This window comes from Natrix helvetica (genome assembly GCF_964273705.1).
Source record: "Natrix helvetica genome assembly, chromosome: 2".
Classification (NCBI taxonomy): domain Eukaryota; kingdom Metazoa; phylum Chordata; class Lepidosauria; order Squamata; family Natricidae; genus Natrix; species Natrix helvetica.
In genome coordinates this window covers 77,825,166-77,851,034 of record NC_138552.1, presented here as the reverse complement: position 1 = coordinate 77,851,034, position 25,869 = coordinate 77,825,166, and the positions used below count along the sequence as shown (strand labels likewise).

At 33.0% G+C, this 25,869-nt stretch overlaps 1 protein-coding gene across 5 annotated transcripts in view; it reads left to right on the top strand.

The window, feature by feature from the left end:
• The window catches only part of PTPRD (protein tyrosine phosphatase receptor type D), a 1,361,199-nt gene that overhangs the window by 1,192,397 nt on the left and 142,933 nt on the right, over positions 1-25,869 (top strand). For 3 of the 5 annotated variants that reach the window (XM_081945773.1, XM_081945775.1, XM_081945774.1), the window contains exons 14-22: positions 2,347-2,457; positions 5,879-6,148; positions 8,661-9,242; positions 13,044-13,177; positions 15,114-15,258; positions 17,356-17,661; positions 18,476-18,669; positions 20,876-20,902; positions 25,133-25,250. In XM_081945773.1, coding sequence (XP_081801899.1) covers positions 2,347-2,457; positions 5,879-6,148; positions 8,661-9,242; positions 13,044-13,177; positions 15,114-15,258; positions 17,356-17,661; positions 18,476-18,669; positions 20,876-20,902; positions 25,133-25,250 — 1,887 coding nt within the window. Of the gene's footprint in view, positions 1-597; positions 726-2,346; positions 2,458-5,878; positions 6,149-8,660; positions 9,243-13,043; positions 13,178-15,113; positions 15,259-17,355; positions 17,662-18,475; positions 18,670-20,875; positions 20,903-25,132; positions 25,251-25,869 lie in introns of those variants that run through there. The other 2 variants (XM_081945776.1, XM_081945777.1) reach the window with 2 other exon arrangements.

The window sequence follows — 25,869 nt, the reverse complement described above, 5'->3', positions numbered from 1 at the left end:
TCATATGCAGAATACTATAATTATGGTATTATAATGCTTATTATTACTCTTAAAATGCATGGCATGCATTTTACTAACAGGGTAGTCACCAGACATGTGATAGTAGTGCACACACAATCCTTCACAGAAATGTTGTTGTATAGAAACTCACAGTGAGAAAGAACAAAACACAAATGTCACATAAATATAGCAGACTAAGTGAAAGAAGAATCCAAAATAAACTCAGTGTTTATTTTTATATAGTCTTTAGTATAAAGTTTCCCCCAACTTTCTGTTTCTGTTTTTCTCTCTCTTTCTTCAGTATCTCTCCCTCTTTTTCTTCCCAGTTTCACTTCCTAAACTGTTGTGATTAACTGTAGAATTATAAAGATTTTTTTTAGGCTTTCAGACATATATATAAGATATTTTATTCCTCAATAATCCCAAGTATAAGTGTAAGTTTTGTATGAATGAAGGAACTCCCCTGCCCTTGTCACCTCACCCCACTTCCAAAGATGATGGCTTCCCCATTTTGGTATACTATTTTTTATAATCTAATTATTATGCCTAAATATATTCCTGTTTTGACAGTATAAAACAAGATTCCTTTAAGTCCTTATTTAATTCTGTAACTCTAATTTGATTCTTCTTCCAAAGCCCTAGCCTCCTTCTTCTCGTACTAATGCTTCTTCTTTCTAATCTTATTTGCATTCATATTATCTACCCAGGTGGTACACCAATAAGAGGTAAGATTGCTGAACTAACGTTCACAGAATGATCTTATTCTTTCTGTCCTCCCATCCCTTTCATTATTGTCATTTTTAAAAAAATAAATGCATCATCTAAATCAGTCATCAGTTTTATTTATTCCTTTTGTCCTATTTAATTATGGTCAGTGACTTTCATCTTGTGATTTTTTTCCCTGACATATTTTTCACCTTCCATTTAAAAATGTGTTTTTTCTGTTTATTTTTTCTTTTTGGAAAAAAAAAGTTTGTTATTTTGTGATATGCTTCAAAGAAAGCATATCCAGGTCTTAAGGGCCACAACCCAGTCACAGCGTATCATTTGTTCCTCTTTTTCTTTTTTCTTCTTTTTCTACCTTTTTTTTTCTTTCCTTCTTCTTTTTTTTTGGTCCAACTGGAGCAAAAAAAAAAAGATCATTTTTTTTCTTCCTTAGCTGTTCTTTTTTTTTTTTTTGGACCAAGCCAAGATGGTCTGGAGAACAGTTGCAGACATGCAGAAGACAACAAGGAATATCTTCTTTTTAACTTTGTCTTTAAAAGGGTTTCTTTTTTCTTTTTGTTCAAGTAAACTTTTTTCTTTTAAATTCAATTATATATTTATATATAAACACATTCTTCTTCCTAATACAATATGTATTTTTTCTTGGATTGACTCTTCAATTGATTTTTCGATCCTTCTGATCTTCAGGCTTTGAAAATTGAAATGTTGATATTTGAATATTCTTAATGGTATGTGGTATTGCTGGGTTTTAATCGTTTTATGAACATTGTCCATGTCTTTTGTAATTCTTGTTTTGTATTTTTCTTGGGTTTTCTGACACCACACTGCTAATCCCAGTCGTGGATTTTGATGGGTGTCTTGGGGGGCCACTCCGAGGTCCTCAGCAGTGGTTGGTTGCTTCTTCTTTGTTTATTTTTTAAACTTTTTTCTTTTTTTCTTTTTCTTTTTTTTTTTTTTGGTGCCTTCTAATTCAATCCTCTTGTTTTTCAGCAAATGCACTAAAAGATTGTAAATTGTGGCTGAATGTGTTTCTTTTTCTTACAAACCTGCATGTCTTTAAGGGAGTTTTGTTTCTTTTGATTACTATAAATAACTAATTTGTTTCCTTTTTCACTTCAAGCAGCCTTTTTTGTACTTGCTGCACATTTTTGGGCTTCTTCAGAAGAAGATTTTCTTGAAATCCATCTTGCCCTTTTTTGCCAAGTTCCACATTTTGTATTACTTTTACCACACACACACGAAAAGTAGAATTTAGTAAAACCAAACGTGATGACCCGATAATCTAATCTCCTTTGTTTTATTTTAAAGCCATACTTCCTTGAAGCAGTCTCACCCATCTTCATTTTAATAGTCTAGGAGAAAAAGTATTATGCTAGACAATTGTTTGACAAATGCAGATTGTTTTCCTGTTTTAGTATTGATGGTGTGAAAAAAATAATCTCCTTGTTTTTTTCATCACATCATTTTTTTTGTCTGTGTTACCTTAGCGAGAAAATGAACCGACGTTGAGTGGATCTTCGCTTTCAGGGTTTTTCATTATTGTTAAGAGGTGTATTGTTAAGAATTTGAAAGGCTTATGTTTTGACAATTTCTTTGGGAATATATTTTATATCCATACAGGTGCCCTCCAAATCGAATTGAGTGAAGAATCTGACCAAGGGAAATATGAGTGTGTTGCAACCAACAGTGCGGGTACTCGCTATTCTGCCCCTGCCAATCTTTATGTCAGAGGTAGGAATGACATAACCCTGGCATCAACTCTTCATTCAGACTCAAGGGTGTTAAGATTCTCTTGAGGTTTATCTTTTAGCAACTTGTAGTATTGATGGCATTATGGGAAAACATAGACGTTAGAGAAATGGTCTAAAGGCTTAGTGGAAAACACTGGGAAGAAGAAAGACACTATTGACTCTAATATGTCTCTGTGATTTAAAGTTTGTAAGTATATTTGTATTTTTTTACAGCTTGACTTCTACCTTTCCTGCATTGGCTAGTTATCTGAACGTTGTATTAATTTTTTTTTTTTGGGGGGGTGTCTATTTTTCTTCTTCTTTTGTTTATGTTGGTGTATTTAAATTCCCAGTATTGCTTGCTGTGAAACTAATTTAACTGTAATTGAAACACAAAGTATTGAGGTATAGTTGCCATGTGACCCCTGTTAAAAGGAAAAGTTTTTAGTTTGAAAATTCTTAGGGAAAAAGACTAGGGTGATTTCCTTTTCTGTCAACCCTATTCACTATATATTCACTATTTAATTTGAAGTATTAACTGAAATATGTAATCCATAGCAATGTATTACTACCTGATCTTTGAGAAAAAGAGGAAGAAAGGGGAGGAAACTGTATATATATAAATAAAATAAATTCATGGAAGCATTCCCTTTTGTAACTTCGTGGCGTAATTTACATTATCTGAGTCTTTCATATCTTTCTGCAAAGCGAGAGTGCTAAATGAAAGGTTAGGTTAGAAAGGCATATTTTTTGTTTTTAAAACATAGTTTTTAGCTCATGACATTGTCAGGGCGTTATAATATACAACTTCCTCAAAAGTATTTATGGTTTAATTTGGGGTGGGTGGGAGAAAAGGTTCAGAAATGATTATGGCCTTCTTAGAAAACTACCTAAACCTTTTCCTTTTGAAAATATTAAACTGCATGAGGCATGTATGCCATTGTAATCTGAAGGATTTTTTTTTTCAAATAATGCTAATTTCTAACACCGTAATAGCTGTGAAAGATTGCTAACAGAACTGAGGTAGGAAGGTTTGACTAGAGCAAGTAAAAGATGTTCAAGTAGCCATTGAAAGCCTTGATATGGCCTTTTTACTCTCTCTGTGTTTCCCTTGTTTTTCTCCTTTCCTCATTTCATTGTGTTCTGCATCAAACCCCCTACATCCCTCAGAGCTGCGAGAAGGTTGGTGTGTTTTTTACTTTTTTACCCACCTTACAAAACTATTAATTAAACCAGTAACAAGGAATATAAATGAAATGAATGTAGTTGCATTGTGGCCTTTTTATTTATTTATTTTAAAGTTAGTGTTACGTTAAAGCAGAGAATGCCTTGGCCATGGCTTTTAATGTGTGATGGTATCTGATTGTTGTGCATGGACAAAGAACATGGAAGTCTGGATGCATGACCAACAGGGGTAATACTCCTGAATGCTTAAGGCCTTGCCAATTTGGTCAGTGTTCCTGCTTTTTCCTCCCTTCTTCCAGTTTCCTTCCCTTTTCTTTTCTGTTGTCGATGCCTGCTGATCCAGGAATGACTTTCTACAATTAATTGCTTCTCCAAGCAGTCCGAGCATGAAGACTAAAACTTCTCTTGTGTTTTAGTTTTATTTAAAAAAAACAACAAAGCAAAACATCCCCCTCTGCCCCCCCCCCCCCCCAATTACTCTGTTTGGGATTACAGAGTCTGCACTGCCTGTCACTTGCTTGTATAACTTTTTGTCTTTTGGCTGAAAGGCATGTTTGGCTCCTTCTTCCCCCTGTGCCCCTCCCATTCACTCATGAGGCCATCAGAGTAAGCCTCTTTCATGTCTATATTTATTCAATCCAGTAGGAAGGTTGAAATTAAAGAAATGTTTGTCTGGAGTCTTGACCCAGCTAAGGTTTTCCCTATATAAATAACTAAAAACACCCCCATAACTCCCATTCTTAATGATAGGACTTAGGTGTCAATTTCTCCAAGTCGGGAACATGTTGATTTACTGTATTTTATCACTGAGAGGTACAGTTTAGCTTCTTATCTAAAAAGCTGGCATAATAAAGGATGCAGTATTTTGTAGAACAAAAGGCCTCGATTGGTTGCTTCTCCTTTTTCAACACTTGCAATATACAAATGAAACATACAGAACAAATGAAGCAGGAACACTGATTCTTAATCATTTTCTTGCTGTTGTGCTTTGCTTAAATGCTGATTACTTTGTTAATGCAGTACCTTGTTGCTATGTGTTGTAGATACTAATATCCCTCATTTTGTACACATAGAACTGCTTTTAACATTATCCTTAATCCTGGCAACGTACTTTTCTTTCCCTTTTATGTGAAAACTATGGTATCTGGAATGCTTTACTGTTCTCCCTTCTTTTTCACTACCATAACTTGCTTCGTAACAACCTTAGGCTTAATCCAGTACCTTCCTACTTCTTACCTTATCGCCTTAAAACCCCTATTTGTTTCAAATTACCACATCCTCACATTTTAAAAGTGATCTTCTCTGTCTTAGTACATTTCCCACCCAATCCTTTAATTAGTTTTATTTCCTAATAAAATTTTTCCTTTCCTGAGCATGATTCCTTTTAAATTGTGTCACTTGCTTGCCTGCATGATCAAATCCAGAACTTGTTTCTTCTCCTATTTTATATATATATATATATATATATATATATATATATATGTATATGTATATGTATATGTATATGTATATGTATATGTATATGTATATGTATATGTATATGTATATGTATATGTATATGTATATGTATATGTATATGTATATGTATATGTATATGTATATGTATATGTATATGTATATGTATATGTATATGTATATGTATATGTACATGTACATGTACATGTACATGTACATGTACATACATATATGTTTTCCTATATTTGTTTCGATGTCTATGTGAGGTCTTGAGGCTGCATCCACTTTTGGGTCTGAAAGCAAATCAGAGTTGTATTTTCAGTGTAATGTAGGTGATGTGATCCAAGGCTCTGATGTGACGATGTAATGCAACACATTTTTTTTACATCAGTTGGCTGGAAGTGTACAGCTCTGAAGTTGATTTTAATATTCAACTCAAGCATGCTGTCAACTTTCCATTTTTTTTTCTGTACATATGTGTATAAAGAATAGAATTGTATATATACGTGTGTGTGTGTATTGATGTTTATGTATTGCTATTGTATAGTTATTTAATTGCTGATATCCACTAAGTATTAAAAAATAGTATGAATGTAGTAAAAATTAATGATTTCATATATAAAGAAATAATTTTATGTACAAATATATCTCTTTTCTTTTTCTGAGTTCAAAATACCAATTAGTGCTTTAAATTGTGTTTTTATATGCATGTAGTCTTGTTGGAAGCTCTTAAGTTCCCAATTTTTATATGGGTCATTAGTTTTATTTGTGCTTCATTGTAGTTCGCCGGGTGCCACCAAGATTCTCAATCCCACCCACCAACCATGAAATTATGCCTGGAGGAAGTGTTAACATCACCTGTGTTGCTGTGGGGTCACCAATGCCATATGTAAAATGGATGCTGGGAGCTGAAGATCTGACACCAGAAGATGATATGCCAATTGGAAGGAATGTCCTAGAGCTCAATGATGTTAGGCAGTCTGCTAATTATACCTGTGTGGCCATGTCTACTCTTGGTGTTATAGAAGCAATAGCACAGATAAATGTAAAAGGTATGAACTTTAATTGAAGCATATGCATGTTTTAACCTGTTTTTTTTTAAAGATTTAGTAGTAAACCACAATTTTTCAAAGAATTTTTTTTACAGATTAATTACGTATTCGCATAGTATTAGATGTAGGCTACAGGTGTAATATCAATTTAAATATTATGTTTGAAGGTGTTTAGAATAAGACCCAAGTTTCTTCTGGAAATTAAAATTACTTCTCTGTCATCTGATTACAAGAAAAACTGATATAAATTCCAAAAATAGATGGGAAAACGGTCAAAGAGGAGCCAATTTACATATCTATTCCCAGACAGTTAGAAATAATCTATAATGTTGCCGGAAACCTTGGCCAGACTAAATGAAATCAGATATAGCCTTAACTTAACTAGCAAAATCTTGGCCATGTTGGTTAATTAGGGGTTTTTCTGATTGCTGCCCTGCCTAAGGTTGAATGCTTCTGCTAGATTTTTGTGACAAATAGGGTACAAGAATGAATAAATGGGAAAGAGAAGAACCTGATTGTTGGCCTTAATTCCTTTCAAGATGCAGACTGATGAAGAAAGATGAGCTGGTTGCAAAGGAACTGTTAAACCCCATATTCCTATTTATGAATACTTGGGCACTTGCTGCATCCTACCCTATTTCTTTGAAAATAAGACCTCCTCAGATAATAAGTCCAATCGTGTTTTTTAGCACATGCACTAAAATAAGCTCCCCCCTCCCCGAAAATAAGTGCTCCCTGAAAATAAGGCCAAACGTTTATTTTGGAGGTCAAAAGAAAATAAGAACCTGTCTTATTTTCAGGGAAACATGGTATATGAATATCCAATATAAACATGTTGACTTGTCAGGTATTATAATAACCTGGCTCTTTCAATTAGAGTTTCCCCTAGGTATGTCAGAGTCTGCCTTTCTTCTATAAACCAGCCCAGACAGACCCTCAACATGCCTAGGACAAACCCTGATTGAAACAGTATCTGAAGTTGCAAGACTACAATTTTTTTTTTAATCACCTTATTTAGAAATAGAAGATTGCATATGGTTATTACAATGACCTTCTGGATCACATGAAGGCTTTTTCTCAGGACTGCCTCCTTTAATCAAGAAGGATTGCATCCTTGACTTAAGCAGGCATTAATAAACATGGGACTAGTCCCGACCTGGCTTGGAGACCCAAGATCAAGTAAACAACTGGTGAATCTCATCTTCCCAATATCCTGTCTTACTTCCTATTAATGTACAAACTGAAAATTAAAAAATCTATAAGACAAGAAAGCCATTTCCAAGATTACTTACCTAAAACTTACATCTAATTGGATTTTATCTCAAAGTGAATTCAATTGACCTTATCTGTAAAGATTACCACTGCTCCCAATTGCCAAAAGCTCATATCCAGTACATGGTGGCTCTTCTCCTGTGTAGCCTGTGCAATTCAGTGGAGAGTTATAATTTTAATACATTTTTGCATTATTTAGGAAAAGAATATTATTTAGAAAAAAGGCCATATTTTTAACAGACCTTAATTGTTGGTTGAAGTTTGCTGAATGGTATTGATTTATGTTTATTTGATTTGATTTTTGTTCCTGTGTTTTATACTTTATGTTTTACTTATTATAACTATTATAAATATATTATAATAAATATAAAGTATTATAATTATTGTAAACTTATTTGATATATAAAACAAATAAGTGCTCAAAATCCGAAGTGTGGAAATTACACAATGAGAATGTAGGAAAAACAAGAGCTAAGACATAAATCGGGATTGTAAACATAGGCAAAAAAATATTCAAAAATAGCAGAAATACAAGGAACAAATATGTTGACTATTAATATGTAGATGTCTTCATTCCTTTGGGGTCTCATAAATTTGTTGGGATCATCCTCAGCCAATTTTAGGTTTGTCTACAATTGAGCCTACAATTGAGCCATATATTCACAATTAGAACAATGCATTCTATGAAGCAGTAGGATATTCTGAAAGAGCTTTTTATTTTCAATAGTCAAAATATTAATTAGCTGTAATTAATATCCATTGAAATTAATGAAACATTTTAATTATGATCTAAATCTTTTTGTTATTTATTCAGGTAGGAACTAAACGTAACTAAATTAAAACCTGACTTTGTTCCATTCCATCCTCTTCTCTGATGCCCTTCCTCTTCTTCTCTACTATGTGCCCCACTCCTATAAAATTCAGTATATGAGGCCTGTTAAAACACATTTAGATTTGTGTTTAAGATTAGAAAAGTTTAATGCTTTTTAAAATAATTTGTTTTTCTTTCTGGCAGACATTGAATAAACCCTTAATATTTTAAGGCTTATCATTTGCAGAATGATATGGGTGGCATAGAAATTACACAAACAAATAAATACATATATTTTTTTCTTATATATTTTAATAGATATTTTCTGTTCTCAAGATAACTATGGATTTCCTTAATTATTTTTATGCTTCTCTTCTATCGCTACATTTTTACCCCCAGTTGAATAAATTTTATTATATTTTTTTCTAGCATTGCCCAAACCTCCAGGAACTCCTGTTGTGACTGAAAGCACAGCAACAAGCATTACTTTGACCTGGGATTCTGGAAATCCTGAGCCAGTGTCTTACTACATAATCCAGCATAAGCCTAAGAATTCCGAGGAACTATATAAAGAAATTGATGGAGTAGCCACAACAAGATATAGTGTGGCTGGCTTAAGCCCATATTCCGAATATGAGTTCAGAGTGGTTGCTGTGAATAACATAGGAAGGGGTCCACCCAGTGAACATGTGACAACACGGACCTCAGAGCAAGCACCATCTAGTGCACCACGTAATGTACAGGCTCGTATGTTGAGCTCAACCACCATTTTAGTGCAGTGGGAAGAGCCCGAGGAACCAAATGGTCAAATACAAGGCTACAGAGTATATTACACTATGGATCCTTCCCAACATGTCAACAGTTGGTTAAAACATAATGTGGCTGATAGCCATATCACCACCATTGGGAATCTTGTACCACAAAAAACTTATTCAGTGAAAGTACTTGCCTTTACCTCAGTTGGAGATGGACCACTTTCTAGTGATATACAAGTCATCACTCAGACAGGAGGTAAGATTGAATATCTTATGGTAATCTCTTCCAATCAATTTTGCTATGGGTTGAGAGTTGTACTAGGCAATACAATTAAAGATGGTTATGCTGGGAAACTGACAGATAGGCTGCAAGGAAGGGTCAAGCAGGGACTCAGCTTGGAGTTGTTGCATAGCTGCAAGCAGACTCTAAGCTTGATCTCTCCCAAGGTGAAGTCTTATCTGGTCATTCTCAAGGAAAAGTAAGCAGTCTGAGGAGATTCTTATAACTTAGGTAGAAGATAATAATTGTCAGTAATTGCCAAGATAGACAAAGGGATATAGTAATAAATGTTGGAAATGCCATGAGCCCATTTTACCATATATAGCAGATATGCAAAAAAGGGGGGAGGGAAAAGAAAAACACCCCCTCCCCAAAAGTACAGGGAAAAAATAGATGGCATTATTTAGAAAGTGTTAAAAATCAAATTTTGAAATGAAACCACAATCCAAAATTAGGCATAATGCCAAAAGATCTAAATGAAAAATACTACAATTAATTAAGACATTTACTAAGAAACATGTTCACAAAATTTATCACAGTATTGAAAAAGAGAGGTGTTATTGATTTTATCAGATTGGGAACCTAGGTTTGGAGACTATTCAGTAATGGCAAAGTTAACAACACGAATTTCTAACTGAGGTTTGACTAAATTAAGCAAGGATATATTTCATATTATTCAGCAAGGTATAATTTAGCATTTAGTATGTGATTTTTAAGGGGGAAAAGAATTGACCAAAGAACTTACTGTAAATCAGAAATACATGAATATTTGAATTGTTCACAAATATTATATATCAGTATGAGTATACCAAAGAGAAAGTTAGAAAATATTTACCTATAATGTTTTAGTAGTTCTTCTTACTCCCTTTTTTATTCTATTACTTAATAACAAAGTAATAGAGACTTTGGAACTTTGTTCAGAGATTTAAAACAAATCTTTAAAATCCTTTTTATAATTGTTAAAAACAATTCATTTTCTATGTAATATTTTAAAAGGCTTTTAATCTGTAAAAGGGTCAATTTTAATCAGTGATACAGTGAGACTAATTACAATTTTTGTAACTTTGCTTACTAATCTTTTCATCAATTTTTCTTTCTTTCTTTCTTTTTTGCTTTTTCATTTTTTTATATTCCTATTAAAAAAAAAGTATCTACATATTTTTTTTAAAAAAATAGCATTAGGAAATTGGGATTCCAAAAACATTAAAATTATTGCTCCACAATAAAAACAGTTTCCCATCTGTTCTTTTATGGTAAATTGTAGAGTAAAAAAATAATTACTTTGTATAGGCCAATCCAAAAACACTTATTTCTTGGTTTTTTTTTTTTTTCAAAGCTAGGTATTACAATTTACAAAGAAAGGAAAAAGAAATAATGCTAATTCAAGTTGAAGTTTAAACCAATATTTAAAATAGATAGTATAGATAATAAAAAGCCCAAAATAAGGTATGAAATAAAAGTGGATATTTAGTAAATATAAAATATTATATGGCTAATATATTCTGATACACTATTAAAAGCTTAAAATACTATAAAATAATTCATATCCAAATTGTAGACAAAATATATATCTACTGAATTTTAAAGTTATTTGTTTAACATGGTTTATGCCCATTACTTAAACACCTTTATAGCCAGAAGGGGTCACAGAAATGACCTTGGGGAAGCTATGCAGTGGCTATTACAAACAAAATTGATATTAACCCTAAAAGTAGCAAACAGATTCCACATAAATAATAATGAATATTAAAGAATGGACAGCATTTTTCTTTCTTCCTTCCTATACCCAAGACAAGGTGGAATCACTTTATTTATTTTTTTCCTAACATTTATTCTTATCCTGAGCTGAAATTTTGAATTTGGTTGCATAGTTTCTCCACATCATCACCCTAATTGTTACAACAGATGGAATTTAAACCCAGATCACCCTAACTGATTGGTTACTTTACGTTATATGAATTAGTTCTTGCAAACTAATTTGTTTTACTTTTGGCTTCTGTTTGAATTTCTTTTCATTTCATTTTTTTAACAATTTATTTATATGATAAAAATATTGTTTATATTTATTTTTAAACACACAAATTACTTCTCTGCTGATCTGTTGAATATCCCTAGTACACACATACCGTCATTTTGTTTTAAAAAATAAGCAAACTTTATTCCATTTTATCTGGGAATTAAAAAATAGGTTGCATTAGGTGGAACAGATTTTGTCTTCTTGTCCCTATCCTCCAGATGGTTAAAAAAAAAAAAAACTTCTGAAGCAGAAAGTAGAGAAATAAAATTCCTATCCATAAATTTTATCTATCTCATTTATAAATTCAATTCACACGAAATAGAAGTGCTTAAAAATGATCTGAAAGAAGCTACTGTGTTCATTCAGTAAGTGCTTCCTTCCCAAGTAAAATTATGCCAGCAAGGTTAATTCTAATATAGTGCAAAAGAAAGTTACTCCCCTCAGCCATTCCACAGTCCCAATGTTGATTCCTACTAAAAACAAATACTTTAAGGACAGCAACTCTTGTAACATCATTTTAAACTTAATCAGTGATGTAATGGTGTGTTGATATCAAAAACAACTACTGTATTTATTTTAAAATCTACTTGGCTGTAAGATCTGGGTAAAAAATGTTAAGTATTCCAGCTTTTTTTTGCTGGATATAGCTATGAAGTCTAAAATGTGTTATGGTTTGGTTAGCAATTAAAGCAAATACATTTGCTTCTTAGGATTTGTAAAATTACACATTTCAGAATGAAGTCTTAATGTACATTGAGTGCAGAGAAGAGCAACAAAGATGATTAGGGGACTGGAGACTAAACATATGAAGAATGGTTGCAGGAACCATTTAATTTAATGAAAAGAAGGACTAGGGGAGACATGATAGCAGTGTTCCAATATCTCAGGGGTTGCCACAAAGAAGAGGGAGTCAAACTATTTTCCAAGGCATCCGAGGATAGAACAAGAAGCAATGGGTGGAAACTAATCAAGGAGAGAAGCAACTTAGAACTGAGGAGAAATTTCCTGACAGAACAATTAATCAGTGGAACAGCTTGCCTCCAGAAGTTGTGAATGCTCCAACACTGGGAGTTTTTTAAGAAGAGACTGGATAACCATTTGTCTGAAGTAGTGTAGGGTTTCCTGGCTAAGCAGGGGGTTGGACTAGAAGACCTCCAAGGTCCCTTCCGACTCTGCTATTGTATTGTATTCTACATAATTACTGTCATTACGAAATCTGCGTACGCTTTTTACATTTTTAAACTGCTGGAGAGACATTAGCGATGGGCTGCTCCTAGGAAATGATTGGCAGATAAAAAAAGTTCACAATTAAGGTGATATTAAAACCGAAACCCATTCTGTAACCCATAATTAGGGTTACAGTAGCTAGCACAAACAGCCTTTGGCATTACCTCAAGTAAGAGTTTACATGGCTAGAAAGGTGGTAGATTATTTACTTTTTGTATCATCTAGAGAAGTATTTGTCAACCTCTGCAACTTTTAAGATGTATGGATTTCCAAGTTGCACAATACGCTAGACAGCATTGATAGATATCAATCGATTTTGACAAATACAGATAGTCCTCAGCTTACAACAGTTCATTTAGGGACCATTCAAAGTTACCACGGCTCTGAAAAATGTGATTTTGGACCTTTTTTCAAAGTTACAACTTTTGCAGCATCCCTGTGATCATGTGATCAAAATTTGGATGTTTGGGGACTAGTTCGTATTTATGACTGTTGTTGTGTTGAGTAAATGCTTTTATGTGCTCTTGTTTCAGTCCCAGGACAACCATTAAACTTCAAAGCTGAACCTGAATCTGAAACAAGCATATTACTTTCATGGACCCCTCCACGATCTGATACAATCTCCAATTATGATCTTGTTTACAAGGATGGAGAACATGGTGAAGAGGTAAATAAACTGCTGTTTTTCATGTTTGAAAACATTTTGCAACTATTGCAAGATCTTTTAAACTACACTTGCATTCTTTCAATATTTGCACAAATTATAATAGTAGACCAGCCTTCTCTTTATCCTGAATTCAAAACAACAAAATATAATTTTATTATAGATCTCTCTGGTTTGTTTTCTCCTGTTCAATCATATTTCATTCTGCCTGGACAAGTCCATGAAGTTTTTGGCAGTGGCTTGCCATTTTCTCCTTCCTATGCCCGTAGTATGAATACTATCATGGCATGGTTTGATAGGTACTGTTTCTCAGCATTACCAGCCAATTTTCCCAAATATTACCTGAAAAAATGTAATGGTAACTCTAACACAGCTGGTAAATTTGTTATGTTATGGATAGTATTGTCCCCAGGTCATCCACGCTGCCTTGGGCAGTGACAATTTGTAGCAAAATAGGTATAAAATAGTAACTTTGCAGCTAATCCTTGCATTTACAGCCTTCACAGGTCTGAAAAATCAAAGTAAGATCGTAAACACAGTCACAGGATTTTTCACTCCTAGATTGCTTTGCTTCCAGTTCCATTTGTGTCACTAAATGAAGATTTTGTTTAACAAATGAAAATACCATGGTGATAAATACTTGGCTTGTTTGATGTTATTTTTATACACATTTGAACATATGTACAGAGTTGCATATTGATACCTTACCCTGTTATTCAGTTTTTGGAACAACCAGCCATGTGTCATAAACTAGGGTGTGGATGACCACCTGAATGTTCTCCCATTTTCCAAGAGCAGAAGATGAACCTGTGCAAAGACTTTAGTTACAGCCATCACCTGATTCCCAAGCAGGAGCTGTAAAGAAAATCCAGTAGCTCCCTAGTCTTAAATGGGGACATGACTATCATTGATTGCCCATCCAAGACCAAAAGCGACAAATTCCTAAATTTAGTTGCCCACAACCACTTGAATTTAGCAGGGTTTTGCCTGTATCTATTCCTTTCCATCCCAATGACTCCCAGACACAACTTTGTCTAAGACAAATATACTGCTCGATATTATCTGCATACTGATTATATTGCATCCCAAACTACTGGCATCATCAGCGATTTCAGATACATGTTAAACAGAAAAGCAGAGGACATGAATGGTAGACTTTCTCAGAACATTGCCTAATATGAATTTGATACCATATATTTTATTCAGAAAGTCAATCAATTATAATATATAGAAATGTAGATATATTTTGACCTAGCAGTTAAAAGCATGTGGCCACAAATCAGGAAAGCATGAGTTCTAGTCCTGCCTTAGGCATGAAGCTTTATGTGATGCATTTGGGTCAGTCACACATTCTTTGCCCTAGGAAGAAAGCAGTGGTAAACCATTTCCAATATCTTGCCAAGAAAATTGCAGGGTCTAGTCTGACTCTGTGTGTGTGTGTGTGTGTGTGTGTGTGTGTGTGTGTGTAAATTTACTTCTAAGGAGTATATTAATTTGTGCGATTTACAGAGCAAGTGACTTACAGTAGGTTTTGAAACAGAGCAGTGATTTTGAAAAATCTTGCTTCTTCATGTCTTAATAGCAACTTAGACTTAGTAGAAAGAGATTTCCATTTATATAAATTGTCGATGGAAGAAATGTAGTGATTGCTTCATTTAGGACTTTTCACTATGTTAGATTGTTGTTATGTGGATGTGTCCATGTTCGTATTTTTTACTGCCAGTCGTGTGCAGTTTTGTCAGGGTTAGTCTTAGTACAATAACAGATTTCAGGTAATATTGTTTTCCGGCATGGAATTGTAGCTACATATAGTAATTTTAGTAATGTTCAGTTTCTGTTGTAAAACACTTCATTTTATGCTTGAATAATAGAATTTTTTTGATTGGAATCACAACTTAGTATTAATTTATTCTTCCTTTATTTCTTATTTACCATTCAGCAGAGAATTTCTATTGATCCAGCTACATCTTATCACTTGCAAGGCTTAAAGCCAAATAGCTTATACTACTTTCGTTTGGCTGCACGTTCTCCACAGGGGCTTGGTGCGTCAACAACAGAAATTTCAGCTAGAACCATGCAGTCAAGTAGGTGCCTCTCCTTGATTTCTTAATTTTTCTTATACTTCTTCTAGTTAACAAGCATGGAAAGTGTGATTATTACATTGCAAAGAAGTCTAAGCATGGAAAAGAAGGGCATCCCACCTTCCTCTTGTTCACCATAATCTATGGTACCATGTAGTGGAGGGTTCTTACCAGTTCAGCCCAGTTCAGCCGAATCGGCAAAATTGCACGCGCACCCCACTCCTGGTACCATGCCCAGATTTGCTCCATAGGTTCCAAGCAAGAACATCTGTGGGTAATTGCAGGATTAAAGAAAAATATATTCTATCAGTGATACTTTTTTTTATCCTTAGAGAGATCAGCAAATTGCTATTCTAAGAATGTTTTTGGGAGTTGTTGCTCCTTTTTTCTTTTCTTTAGGAAGCTTATTCTGAGATCTTTTAGGAAATTTAAAATAGCTACCACTGAAAAGAAGGACCTTCTTTGTTACTTAATGGACACCAAAATAAATATCTATAGAAAAATAGTTTTTAAAGGTGGGTTATCAGTCTTCTATTAGATAGTTACATTTCATAACACATTTAATATCCTGTAGCATGGAATCTGATGCAATGTTAGTTCAAATTTTGAAACAATTACTTCTTTCCATAAAAACCTCTTGACAAATAAAGAACAAATATGCTTCATACAAAAGAAGCTCCAAAGTTTTAAAAAAGAACTTCATGCATCCTTTTTAGGAAATAAGGAAATCAGATATTAGCATTGCAAAACTCTGTCCAATCAGAAATAAGGCCAATTGTGCTCCCTGTGCTAAAACATGAGGAATAAAATTTGAAGAATTAAGTTGAGGGACAAACCATTTCATAGAACATTTTATTGACAATTACCAGGTCCATATAATGAATTTTTGTCAAATAACTATTTCTACTTTGTTCTTGTCCATTAAACAATAAAACATAATTGGGATGTACAAAGAAATTAATGAGACTTCTAAGTATTAGGTTGGGGACCAGGAATCAGTTTCAGGTTTAATGTGATGTATAAAAATGGATGTAAGTAATCTAATAAAGTCTTTTGTATAATTTTTAATAATATTTTTTCACTAATAAACTAAAGCTCTATTTTAAATGTATCTATTTAAAAATAGTCACTTGAATTTTTGAGTAGAAAGGATTAATGTTGAAGTTAAGTGTATTGTATTAGTTAAATTATTTTGCCTTTATTAACCAATCAAAATTTTTATAGTCTAGTAATTTTGTATTGTGTGTGGGTTGAGTGGGTGGTGTATGTATTGTAAAATTGCTAGTAGATTTGAATTCTTTGCTAGCCAAGGTTTTTCCAAGAGGAGCTAAAATATTAAACGGTATCTTCATTTATGGTAAGTACAAGTTACAGTCAGATCCAACAGCCTTGTCACTTTTTCATGGTAGGTAAATCTTTGACTAAGACAAATGAAAACTCCTTTCTGATTCTGCATGTTTTACATTTTATTGGCTACAATTGTGTTTTAATATATTGTTTTTAAATTTAAAATACAGAGTAGGTAGAAAAAGGTGAAATTGAAAACACAGGTACTTTTATGTTGATTTTTCAGAACTGGTCAGTCGATAAGCTGGTGGGACCAAAGGAAGGAAGGAAGGAAGGAGAGAAGGGAGGAGGGATTGGGATGGGAAAAGGGAAGGAAGGAAGGAAAAGAAAGAAAAAAAGAAAGAAAGAAAGAAAGAAAGAAAGAAAGAAAGAAAGAAAGAAAGACTACAAAACATATAAGATAACCAAGATTATCGGTGTATATGCATATATACACACATAGAAGTATCATATTTGATGTTTTTATTTCATGAAGAATCATTAATCACAGGTAGGTAACAATAAATTGAGGCTCATTTTCATGTATTTCCCCCAACATCCTTTTCCACTTTTTAGTTAATTCATTTTCAGTTGTTTCATGTTAATAAGCCAAGGCTCATAAGACTGTCTAAATACTTTATTTCTAAATTTAATTTTTAGTTTTCCTTGGTTTGCCCTTTATTATTTATTTTTCTTTCTTTTTGTTCATTTTTTTTTCTTCAACCACTTCTCTCCTCTCACTCAAATCCTCCTTTAACCCACTACTGAAATTAGAGCCATCAGCTCCTCCTCAAGACATTAGTTGCAACAGCCCCAGCTCCACTAGTATTTTGGTAAGTTGGCAACCTCCTCCAATGGAAAAACAGAATGGAGTTATCACTTCCTATTCCATCAAGTACACTGGAACTGATGGAGAAGATGACAAGCCCCATGAAATTTTGGGAATTACTCCAGATACTACACAGTACCTTTTGGAACAGTTGGAAAAATGGACTGAATATCGCATTTCTGTGGCAGCCCATACTGATGTCGGACCTGGCCCAGAGAGTGAATCTGTATTTATTCGGACAGATGAAGATGGTATGTTCCTTCCACCCCATCCGTTTGACTTTTTCTCTCAATCTGCTATCTTTGTGTGATCTAAGTATTCCTTCCCTTCCTTGCTCATTTTTTCCCCAAAAAACTATTTCAACGGATATTTTAAATCCAAAATGCCTTTTCCTGCTTTTGTGTTTTTAAAAGCAGCAACAACAAAAAGCAAAAAAATAGAAATTTTATGAACAACATAAAAGAACTCTTTTAAAGTGCTTCCCCAATGTGCATGGCCTATTTTCTGCTATACAAAAAAAGTGGATTTTTTTTTTAGACTTTTCCCTCTTTTTTTTAATCTTCTGATTTTGTTCTGTCTTTACACATATTATAAAATATTTGTATCTTTGAGGAAACTGATGCTTCTCAATTTTTAAAATATTTTGAAATACGTTTTTCGTATTTGAACTTTGAAGACCAATTGCACGTTGCTATTGCCTTTTTTTCCCTGTTGAAGAAATAATAATATAATAATGCATTTTAAAAGTCTTTTAGGTTTTGTATTATTTTGATTACTAAAATACTTCTTTGTGCTTTAATGCTTTGACTTTCAAAGCATCTTCCTTGGCTTTTGTACATTTTTACATGTTTTTCTATTTCTCTAATACTCTTTTTTCTTCCATTTTTGCATCAGTCATGTTTTTTGATCTTTTCACTGAAATGTAGAACAGTTTTGTAGTGTTTTCATTTGTATTCTTCAAGAAAGGCTTGTGGGGTCTCCTTTTAAAAAAGAAAAAAAAAGAAAAAAAAGACTGATTATTTGGGACAAGTGCCTGTAATTCTTTTATCCACTGATATGTTCCAGTTCCTAGTGGTCCTCCTCGCAAAGTCGAGGTTGAGGCTGTCAACTCTACATCTGTTAAAGTGTCATGGCGTTCTCCAGTGCCCAATAAGCAGCATGGCCAAATCCGAGGGTACCAGGTGCATTATGTGAAGATGGAAAATGGAGAGCCTAGGGGCCAACCTATGCTGAAGGATATCATGTTGGCTGATGCACAGGTAATAAATTATATTCAGTTTCTTTTGATAAGAAAAGCAAGCTATTCATACGATAACCTTTTCTTTTTTTTATTAACAACTTGAATATTTTCTTCCTATTCCAGTACATTATAATACAATACAATAGTAGAGTTGCAAGGGACCTTGGAGGTCTTCTAGTCCAACCCCCTGCCTAGGCAGGAAACCCTATACCGTTTCAGACAGATGGCTATCCAACATCTTCTTAAAGGCTTGCTAAAAGAATTGCTAAAAGAAATCTGAATGCTTTAATCTAAAACCAAATAACCAGGCTACCATACTATTCTGTGTATAAATATTATTTCTAGACATGAATATGTTGTGGTAATGGGAGGAAAAACATATCTGAAACAACTTTAAATCAAAGTACATGTTTCTTATAGTGGAAGCTCCTTTTTTCATCCCTGGTTGATGTTTGCAATTATCAGGGCAGTGTAATACCATGTTTCCCTGAAAATAAGACAGGCTTATTTTCTTTTGACTCCCGAAATAAGTGCTTGGCCTTATTTTCAGGGAGGTCTTATTATTTTTTAGGTGCAGGAGGTGGCCAGTGTGGTCAACTCATGGCTGTTGCTGTGTTGCAATATTTTCAAGGAGGGCTTATTTTCAGGGGAGGCCTTATTTTAGCACATGTGCTCAAAAGCCCGATTGGGCTAATTATCCGGGGAGTTCTTATTTTCAGGGAAACAGGGTATTAAATGCAGAACTTGCTAAACTATACAGTATATTAGTAGATTGACATTATTTCATATTTAATATGTTCTTCCTATGCTCTGGAAGAATAATCACTTTTTAGTTAATTTTGATTTGGCCATAGGTTCTGTTCTGTAGTTATATTTCTATGTAAATGCATATGATCCAGGTAATGTTAAGTATTTTAAAGTATATTAATATATACATGAAGTTTATTGTGCACTTAAATTTCTGAATTGAATTACATCAGTTTAGTTGGATAATGTGTAATATATGCAAGTGAGCTAGGGTTTGAAAATAATATAAACTCAGTGATATCTTTAAAATAAACTGTGTTTGAAATGAATAACTGATCTAATAATATATGAGATGCTTTGTTTCTATTAAAGAAAAGTCTAGGATGATATATTGATAAATTGAAACTACACTGCATTTTTTCTTACAGAAATAATAAATAATAGAGAACCTATTTTTCCATAAGGCAAATTTGTCCATATTAAATAAGCTTTAAAAATACAGATTTTTAATTACATATGTTTTATGAGCTTTGGAGCCTGAAATCATTCTGATGGTATCATAAGCCATGAAGTATAAAAAGCTTTTTTTTCATTCATGGTTAATTCTGTTTTGAAATGTAGCAATATGTAACTATCGTATATCATACCCGAAAATGAATTAGAGTTGAATTACATTGTTTAAATAGAAAGAATTTACGACATCTGTAATATTTTAAACTCCCAATTCAATAACATTACTTTACTGACAACAATACCATTTTTTCATGTGATGATTTAACACCCTCCAATTTCTGTATTAAATAATTAACATATTTCTGAGTCTTATTCATATCAATGTTTTAGCACATTTAGAACAACTTGTTAATGCTTTAGGATCATTGTGAATCTCCAGGAATTAGAAAGAGAACAATATGATTATATTGTACCTCTGTTCTTTGAACAGATTTTCCTACTTGGAAAATATGCAGCCCTTTATGGCTCTAGTTCAAAGTCTTTTCTTCTTCTTTTTTCTTTAATTATAGAAGGAGCAGAGTGTGCTGTTGGTCATATGGTTCCATTACTGATATGAAGTATCAAGTACATATAAATTGCCTCTATTAATCTAAACAGGTGCACTGAATTAAATTTGACAAGGTAAAATAGAAATAAACATGGCTTAGTAGTATATGATTACGGTATCTAAAATGTAGGCTTCCATTATATCTCAACAGTTTTAACTAATGCAATCATAAATCATTGCTATAAGCTAACAACACTTCAAACTAGCATGTATGCTTTTTCAGAAATATTATCCACTATTTATGTATCATGAAAGAGAACCCAAAATTTGTAGGTTTTTTTTTTCTAAATTCAGGCTGATTTTACTAGTTAATTTTCATGTGTGGTTATCCTGAGAAGGATAAAGATGCTTCAGTAGCCTACAAATATCTCTTCATTTCTTCTGTTTTTTCTTCCCAACATTCTTTACTCTCAATCAGTGGGAATATGATGATACTACTGAACATGTGAGTAAAACTGATTGCCTTCCCCCACAAAGTATGATGGCTTTAACGTTTAATTTTTGGTTGCTTGCACATATGCATGCATTAATACTTTTCACCCAACTTTGTTTTGATTTGATGCAATGCTTTTGCTTTCTACGTTTTGTTAAATTTGTATAATTGCTTAACTGGATCTTTCAGTGTACACAAAATTGTTTTTTTCCCAAAGAAAGCAGTTACCATTTTCATTTCCTTAACTCAGCTTTCTTCAGGCCCAATGTTTTCTGTATTTGCTATCAAACAGACCTTTTCTTTTAGTTCCTAACCTGTTATTCATTTCAGTTGATGAAATGCCATGTTAAATATGTATTTCAAATGCATTTTTGTGGAAATATACATTGGTATTGGCACAGGACCAACATTTTTAAAGCTGAGCTTTTCACTCATTGTTGTTAATCAGATATTTTCATTACCATTTAAAGAATTCCTTAGTGATACTCTTGTCCAAAAACATGTATCCAACAATAAAGCTAAAAGTCAGTTTATCATGATAAGCATGAGTTACTGGATGAAATTAAAACCAATCAGCAAATTCAATTTCCAGCTTGTATTTTAGCTGTAGTGAAAATATTTCATTTATCTCTTACTCTCTAAAGAAACATATAAACTTACCTCACTCAATGTTTTAAGAAAAGTTTTAAAACATATTCATCTTACAAAGTAGGCCTATAAATTGGTCAATTCATTTTGAAAACAATTATCTACTTTCAGTGTTGTTTCAACATATATGGCACATTGCTTATCAGAATTCTCACACAGGGTGATACTGTTTTTTAAATGTTTTTTCAATGTTACTTTTGACTGAAATTTTCTGATCTAAAGAATCCATTTCATCTCCAAAAGGTTGTTTCACCACAGCCATATATATACAGTGCATATATATATATATATATAAACTGCATGAATTTGATCATTATAAAAGACAGTAAATCATGAAAAGAACTTTTAACAAAATTAGCAACTCCAAATACCTTTGTTTCTGTTTTGTTTCTGATATATTATTTCATTGTCTAAAAACTCTTGGCAGTTTTCAACTGCTCTTCAGATGTTGTACACTTTTAGTTAAAGATGGAGATGACTCCTGGACCCTAATTTATCACAATATAACCCTAATTTAAATGAGGAAAAACAAAAATATTTTTCTGCTTACCATTTAAAATAGTGACGGACCAAATTACAAATCAACATGGTGACATTATCAGTTCAATGTCTCATATACTGTTTGTAAGTTTGAAACAAAGATTTTTTTATTTAAAATACCAGTCTTTTTCAAAGCATTGTGTCAATAAATTTTCATATGATCCAGTAGTCACAATAGTGCTATTGGTTGTGTGACAATTAAAACTTTGCACATTCCTTTGAATGTTATAGAATGGATAGAATTGTAGAATGCTCATGGAAACTACTTTATGTTGAATAATCATGCCTATTGTTAAGAATTTACTATCTTATCTTTCTCATATATATTTAACAATATATTTTTAATTGAGTCCTTTTACTTGAAGTTCAGTTTTTGCATATGGAAGATTCCGAGGAAGCTTAATAAAGTCTTATTTTCTGAGCATGAACAATATACCTGTTAGGGAGAAAAAGAATCTGGTGTGCTTTTCCCGTGCATTCACTCTTACAAAGCATGTTTTGTGTGCCTCTGAGCATAATTAATTTGTATTATTAAAAATAGGTAGGTGGAAAGTATGGTGTCCCGTATTATAGCAAATTGTGTATGTGCATTTTATGGACAATAGTCAAAACCCATATCACCATTTTCTACACATATTCTAAATGTCTATTCACTCATTGTAAAATATTTATGTTCATAATTGGTTCATTTGTTTAAAATTTTAGTTTAGTTCTAGTTTCTACAACTGCCCATTAATATGTTACATAAAAAGAACAAAATTGCTAAAGTTTATAATTCCCCCAATTTTTACTATTCAGAAGGAGAAACTAGTGGAAATTTTGGCCATGAAGAACTGAGTAATACTGCATTGAAAATAAAAATGAACATGCATGCACAAAGTACATAAAACAGCATATACATTTTAATGAAACCAAATATAAGTTGTTAAAGATCAGTGGAATATTAAGCATATAAAAATAGTGGAATTTTAGAAAGCTTAAATTTTACTAGCTCAAGTCCTTTGTATCATTTCAAAAATTAATTTCAGCATGTAAAACGAATCATCGGCTTGTTTCTAGTATATAATCACTTTCAGATTCTTTTTAATCTTCATCCTTTTAAAAAATATTTTAAAAGCTGCAAGTTAGTTCTCACTTAATAAATCCTATTAGATTTTCTATTGAATAACTATATAGAGCTTAATGTATTTTCCATAATTTATTTTTCCAAATCAAATATTCAGATTATATTTAATGATATTTTATCATTTAGTGTCATCATTTAGTGAATGCAGTGATAATAAAGCAAAATGGTCCGCTGTGGGTGTGATTTTGCTGAAAAATAAAAGTGCTAGTTTTTCAGGAAAACCATCACAAAACACAGTCCCACCTTGGGACACTGCAAATGATCATTTTGCTGAGCATCCAGAGTTTGGTCATGTAAGCATGAAGGAGACCCAACTATCGGAACTTCAAATCTGGATAATAAATCCCCCTTTTCAGGTAATTTGACATGATCGCTAATCAACCCGTTTTAAGTGGAGAGGTACATGTAGAATTTTGATTAAGCTGTGCTTCATAATTTTGTAGAGTGAAATCTAAAGTGTTCCCTTCTCAGCAAATACAATCAGGGTCACCCTTTAAAGTCTGAAGTTATATACACATTTATTGAAAGTAGTAAATCTCGCCTAGGACTGTGCTTCAAAAATTTATCCCAGAATGAATTTTCATTAAAGCACTGCTTAATGTTATGGGAAAGCTCAGTAACAGTCATATGTCTAGGATTACCTGTATTTGTTGGATCAGTGAAGCTGATTCCTAGGAACTGTACATGGAATCGTAGATTTTATAAATTATGACAAGTCATGTAATGGGCAGGGAGACTAACTTTGAGAAACACAAGCGACATCCAAGACAGTCAAATAACTGAAATCTGAATCCAAAGCAAAGATGTAATTTGAGAAATTATCTCAGACTTGACCCCCCTCTAGCAGGGAGGAGGGGAAGCACATTCATACTTGTCAGATTCTGTTACAATAGCCCTACAATAAAACTGGTGTTAGTATACATTGTGGTTTCCAAGTCTGCTCCATCTCAAGAGGCTGCCAGGGCGTAAAGTTTTTTGATGTAAAAAAATTACCAAAATTACCATAAAACCGTTTTTTTAGAGGGCAAAAAATAGTGTAGGCAAGTTGATAATAGCACATACAGGCCGGTTCATAAATTTCTTTTTTAAAATCTGAATATTTTTTTTTAATTTTATTATTTTTAAAGTTATTATTTTTGTTGTTCACATGATCACCCAGGAGTTTAGACTGGATTTGGCATTTTTGTCTACTTATCAAGTCCAAGAACTGAGATAGGCAAATTAATAATAATGATATTATTATTATTATTATTATTATTATTATTATTATTATTATTATTAACAACAACAACAACAATAACAGCAGCAACAATAAATATGGCAGCAGCAAAAATAAGTTTTCAAGCTCAGGTTATACTTGTCATATAGTCATCATCTTAAATGGCAAGAAAAGAGACCACTGATTTCGACAATATTAGACAGTTCCCAGTGGTTACAATAAAGGTGTTCAAGGCCACTTGCGGCCATCTTAAGTTTGCACCCCAATCTATATGTAACATGGTTCTGTAATTTAAAATATACATAACCTTTCTGTAAAGATAGTAGTATGACTGATTTGTAAATAATGGCTAACACAACTATTGTGTCAAGTTTGATTTTATTTTTGTAGCCCAAATACAGTCATTCCACTGTAATAAAAACGAATAGTAAGAACATGTGTTGTGATGTTGTGCCCTTTAAGTATAAGCAATGCTTGATCTTATGCTTATAAAAATATTTAGGGCATGCTGCTCAGAACATTTATCTTTCTTTTGGCTTTATCCACTCGTATCATCTTCTGATATTCCTAAAAGCTTGTCATCTCTGCAGATAGCATGAAAGCTCTGTGCACTGAATGCAAGTTATTTTAACTTTTGGAAAGATGAAAAACTTGTGAAGGGTCTCTATTCCATATATTGATATACCATATTTTTATTGCATCATTTTAGGAGATGATCATAGCTGGATTACAGCCAGAAACGACCTATTCCCTTACTGTGACAGCCTATACAACCAAAGGAGATGGAGCACGGAGCAAACCTAGATTAGTATCTACTACTGGTGCAGGTATTATTTGATGATCCTTTCCATTATGAAGCCTTAAAATGAATGTTGACTGCTTTGATCATTTCTGATAACCAGGTGCTAAAATGTTCTTAGCTGATTATGTACACTAAAGCATTATTGATTTTCATTTTGATTTTTCCATGCCTGACTTCTTCTAGAGCAGTGTTTCTCAAACTTTTTTTAACCATCGCCCCCTTAAGACACAATTTGATTTGCCACCGTCCCCTAAAGATTATTTAATTGTATAATATACAAAATGTATTAAATTGCAAAATGTATTACATGTAAATAAATTTTTCACCGGTAAATCTATGAACATGATGTCATAGAAGTATTAGGAAATTCCATTGATAACTCTATGGCTTTTTCTTCATTCTCATCGATGAATCATAGAAAGGTGACTTTGCAAGCGCCTCCAGCTGCATGCAAATTTGCGAACAGCTTTGCAAGGGGATTGGAGGTTTATGTTACATTGCCAAAAGCAAGTGGTTGCATTTTTTACGTTTGCGTGTGGCTATGCAAGCAGTTGCAAGAAAAGACGTTTTATGTTACAGGAATGTTTGCAAGTGCTTGCTATATCCTAGTTTGCAAGCAGCTTAGCTTTTATGTTACGAGCCCC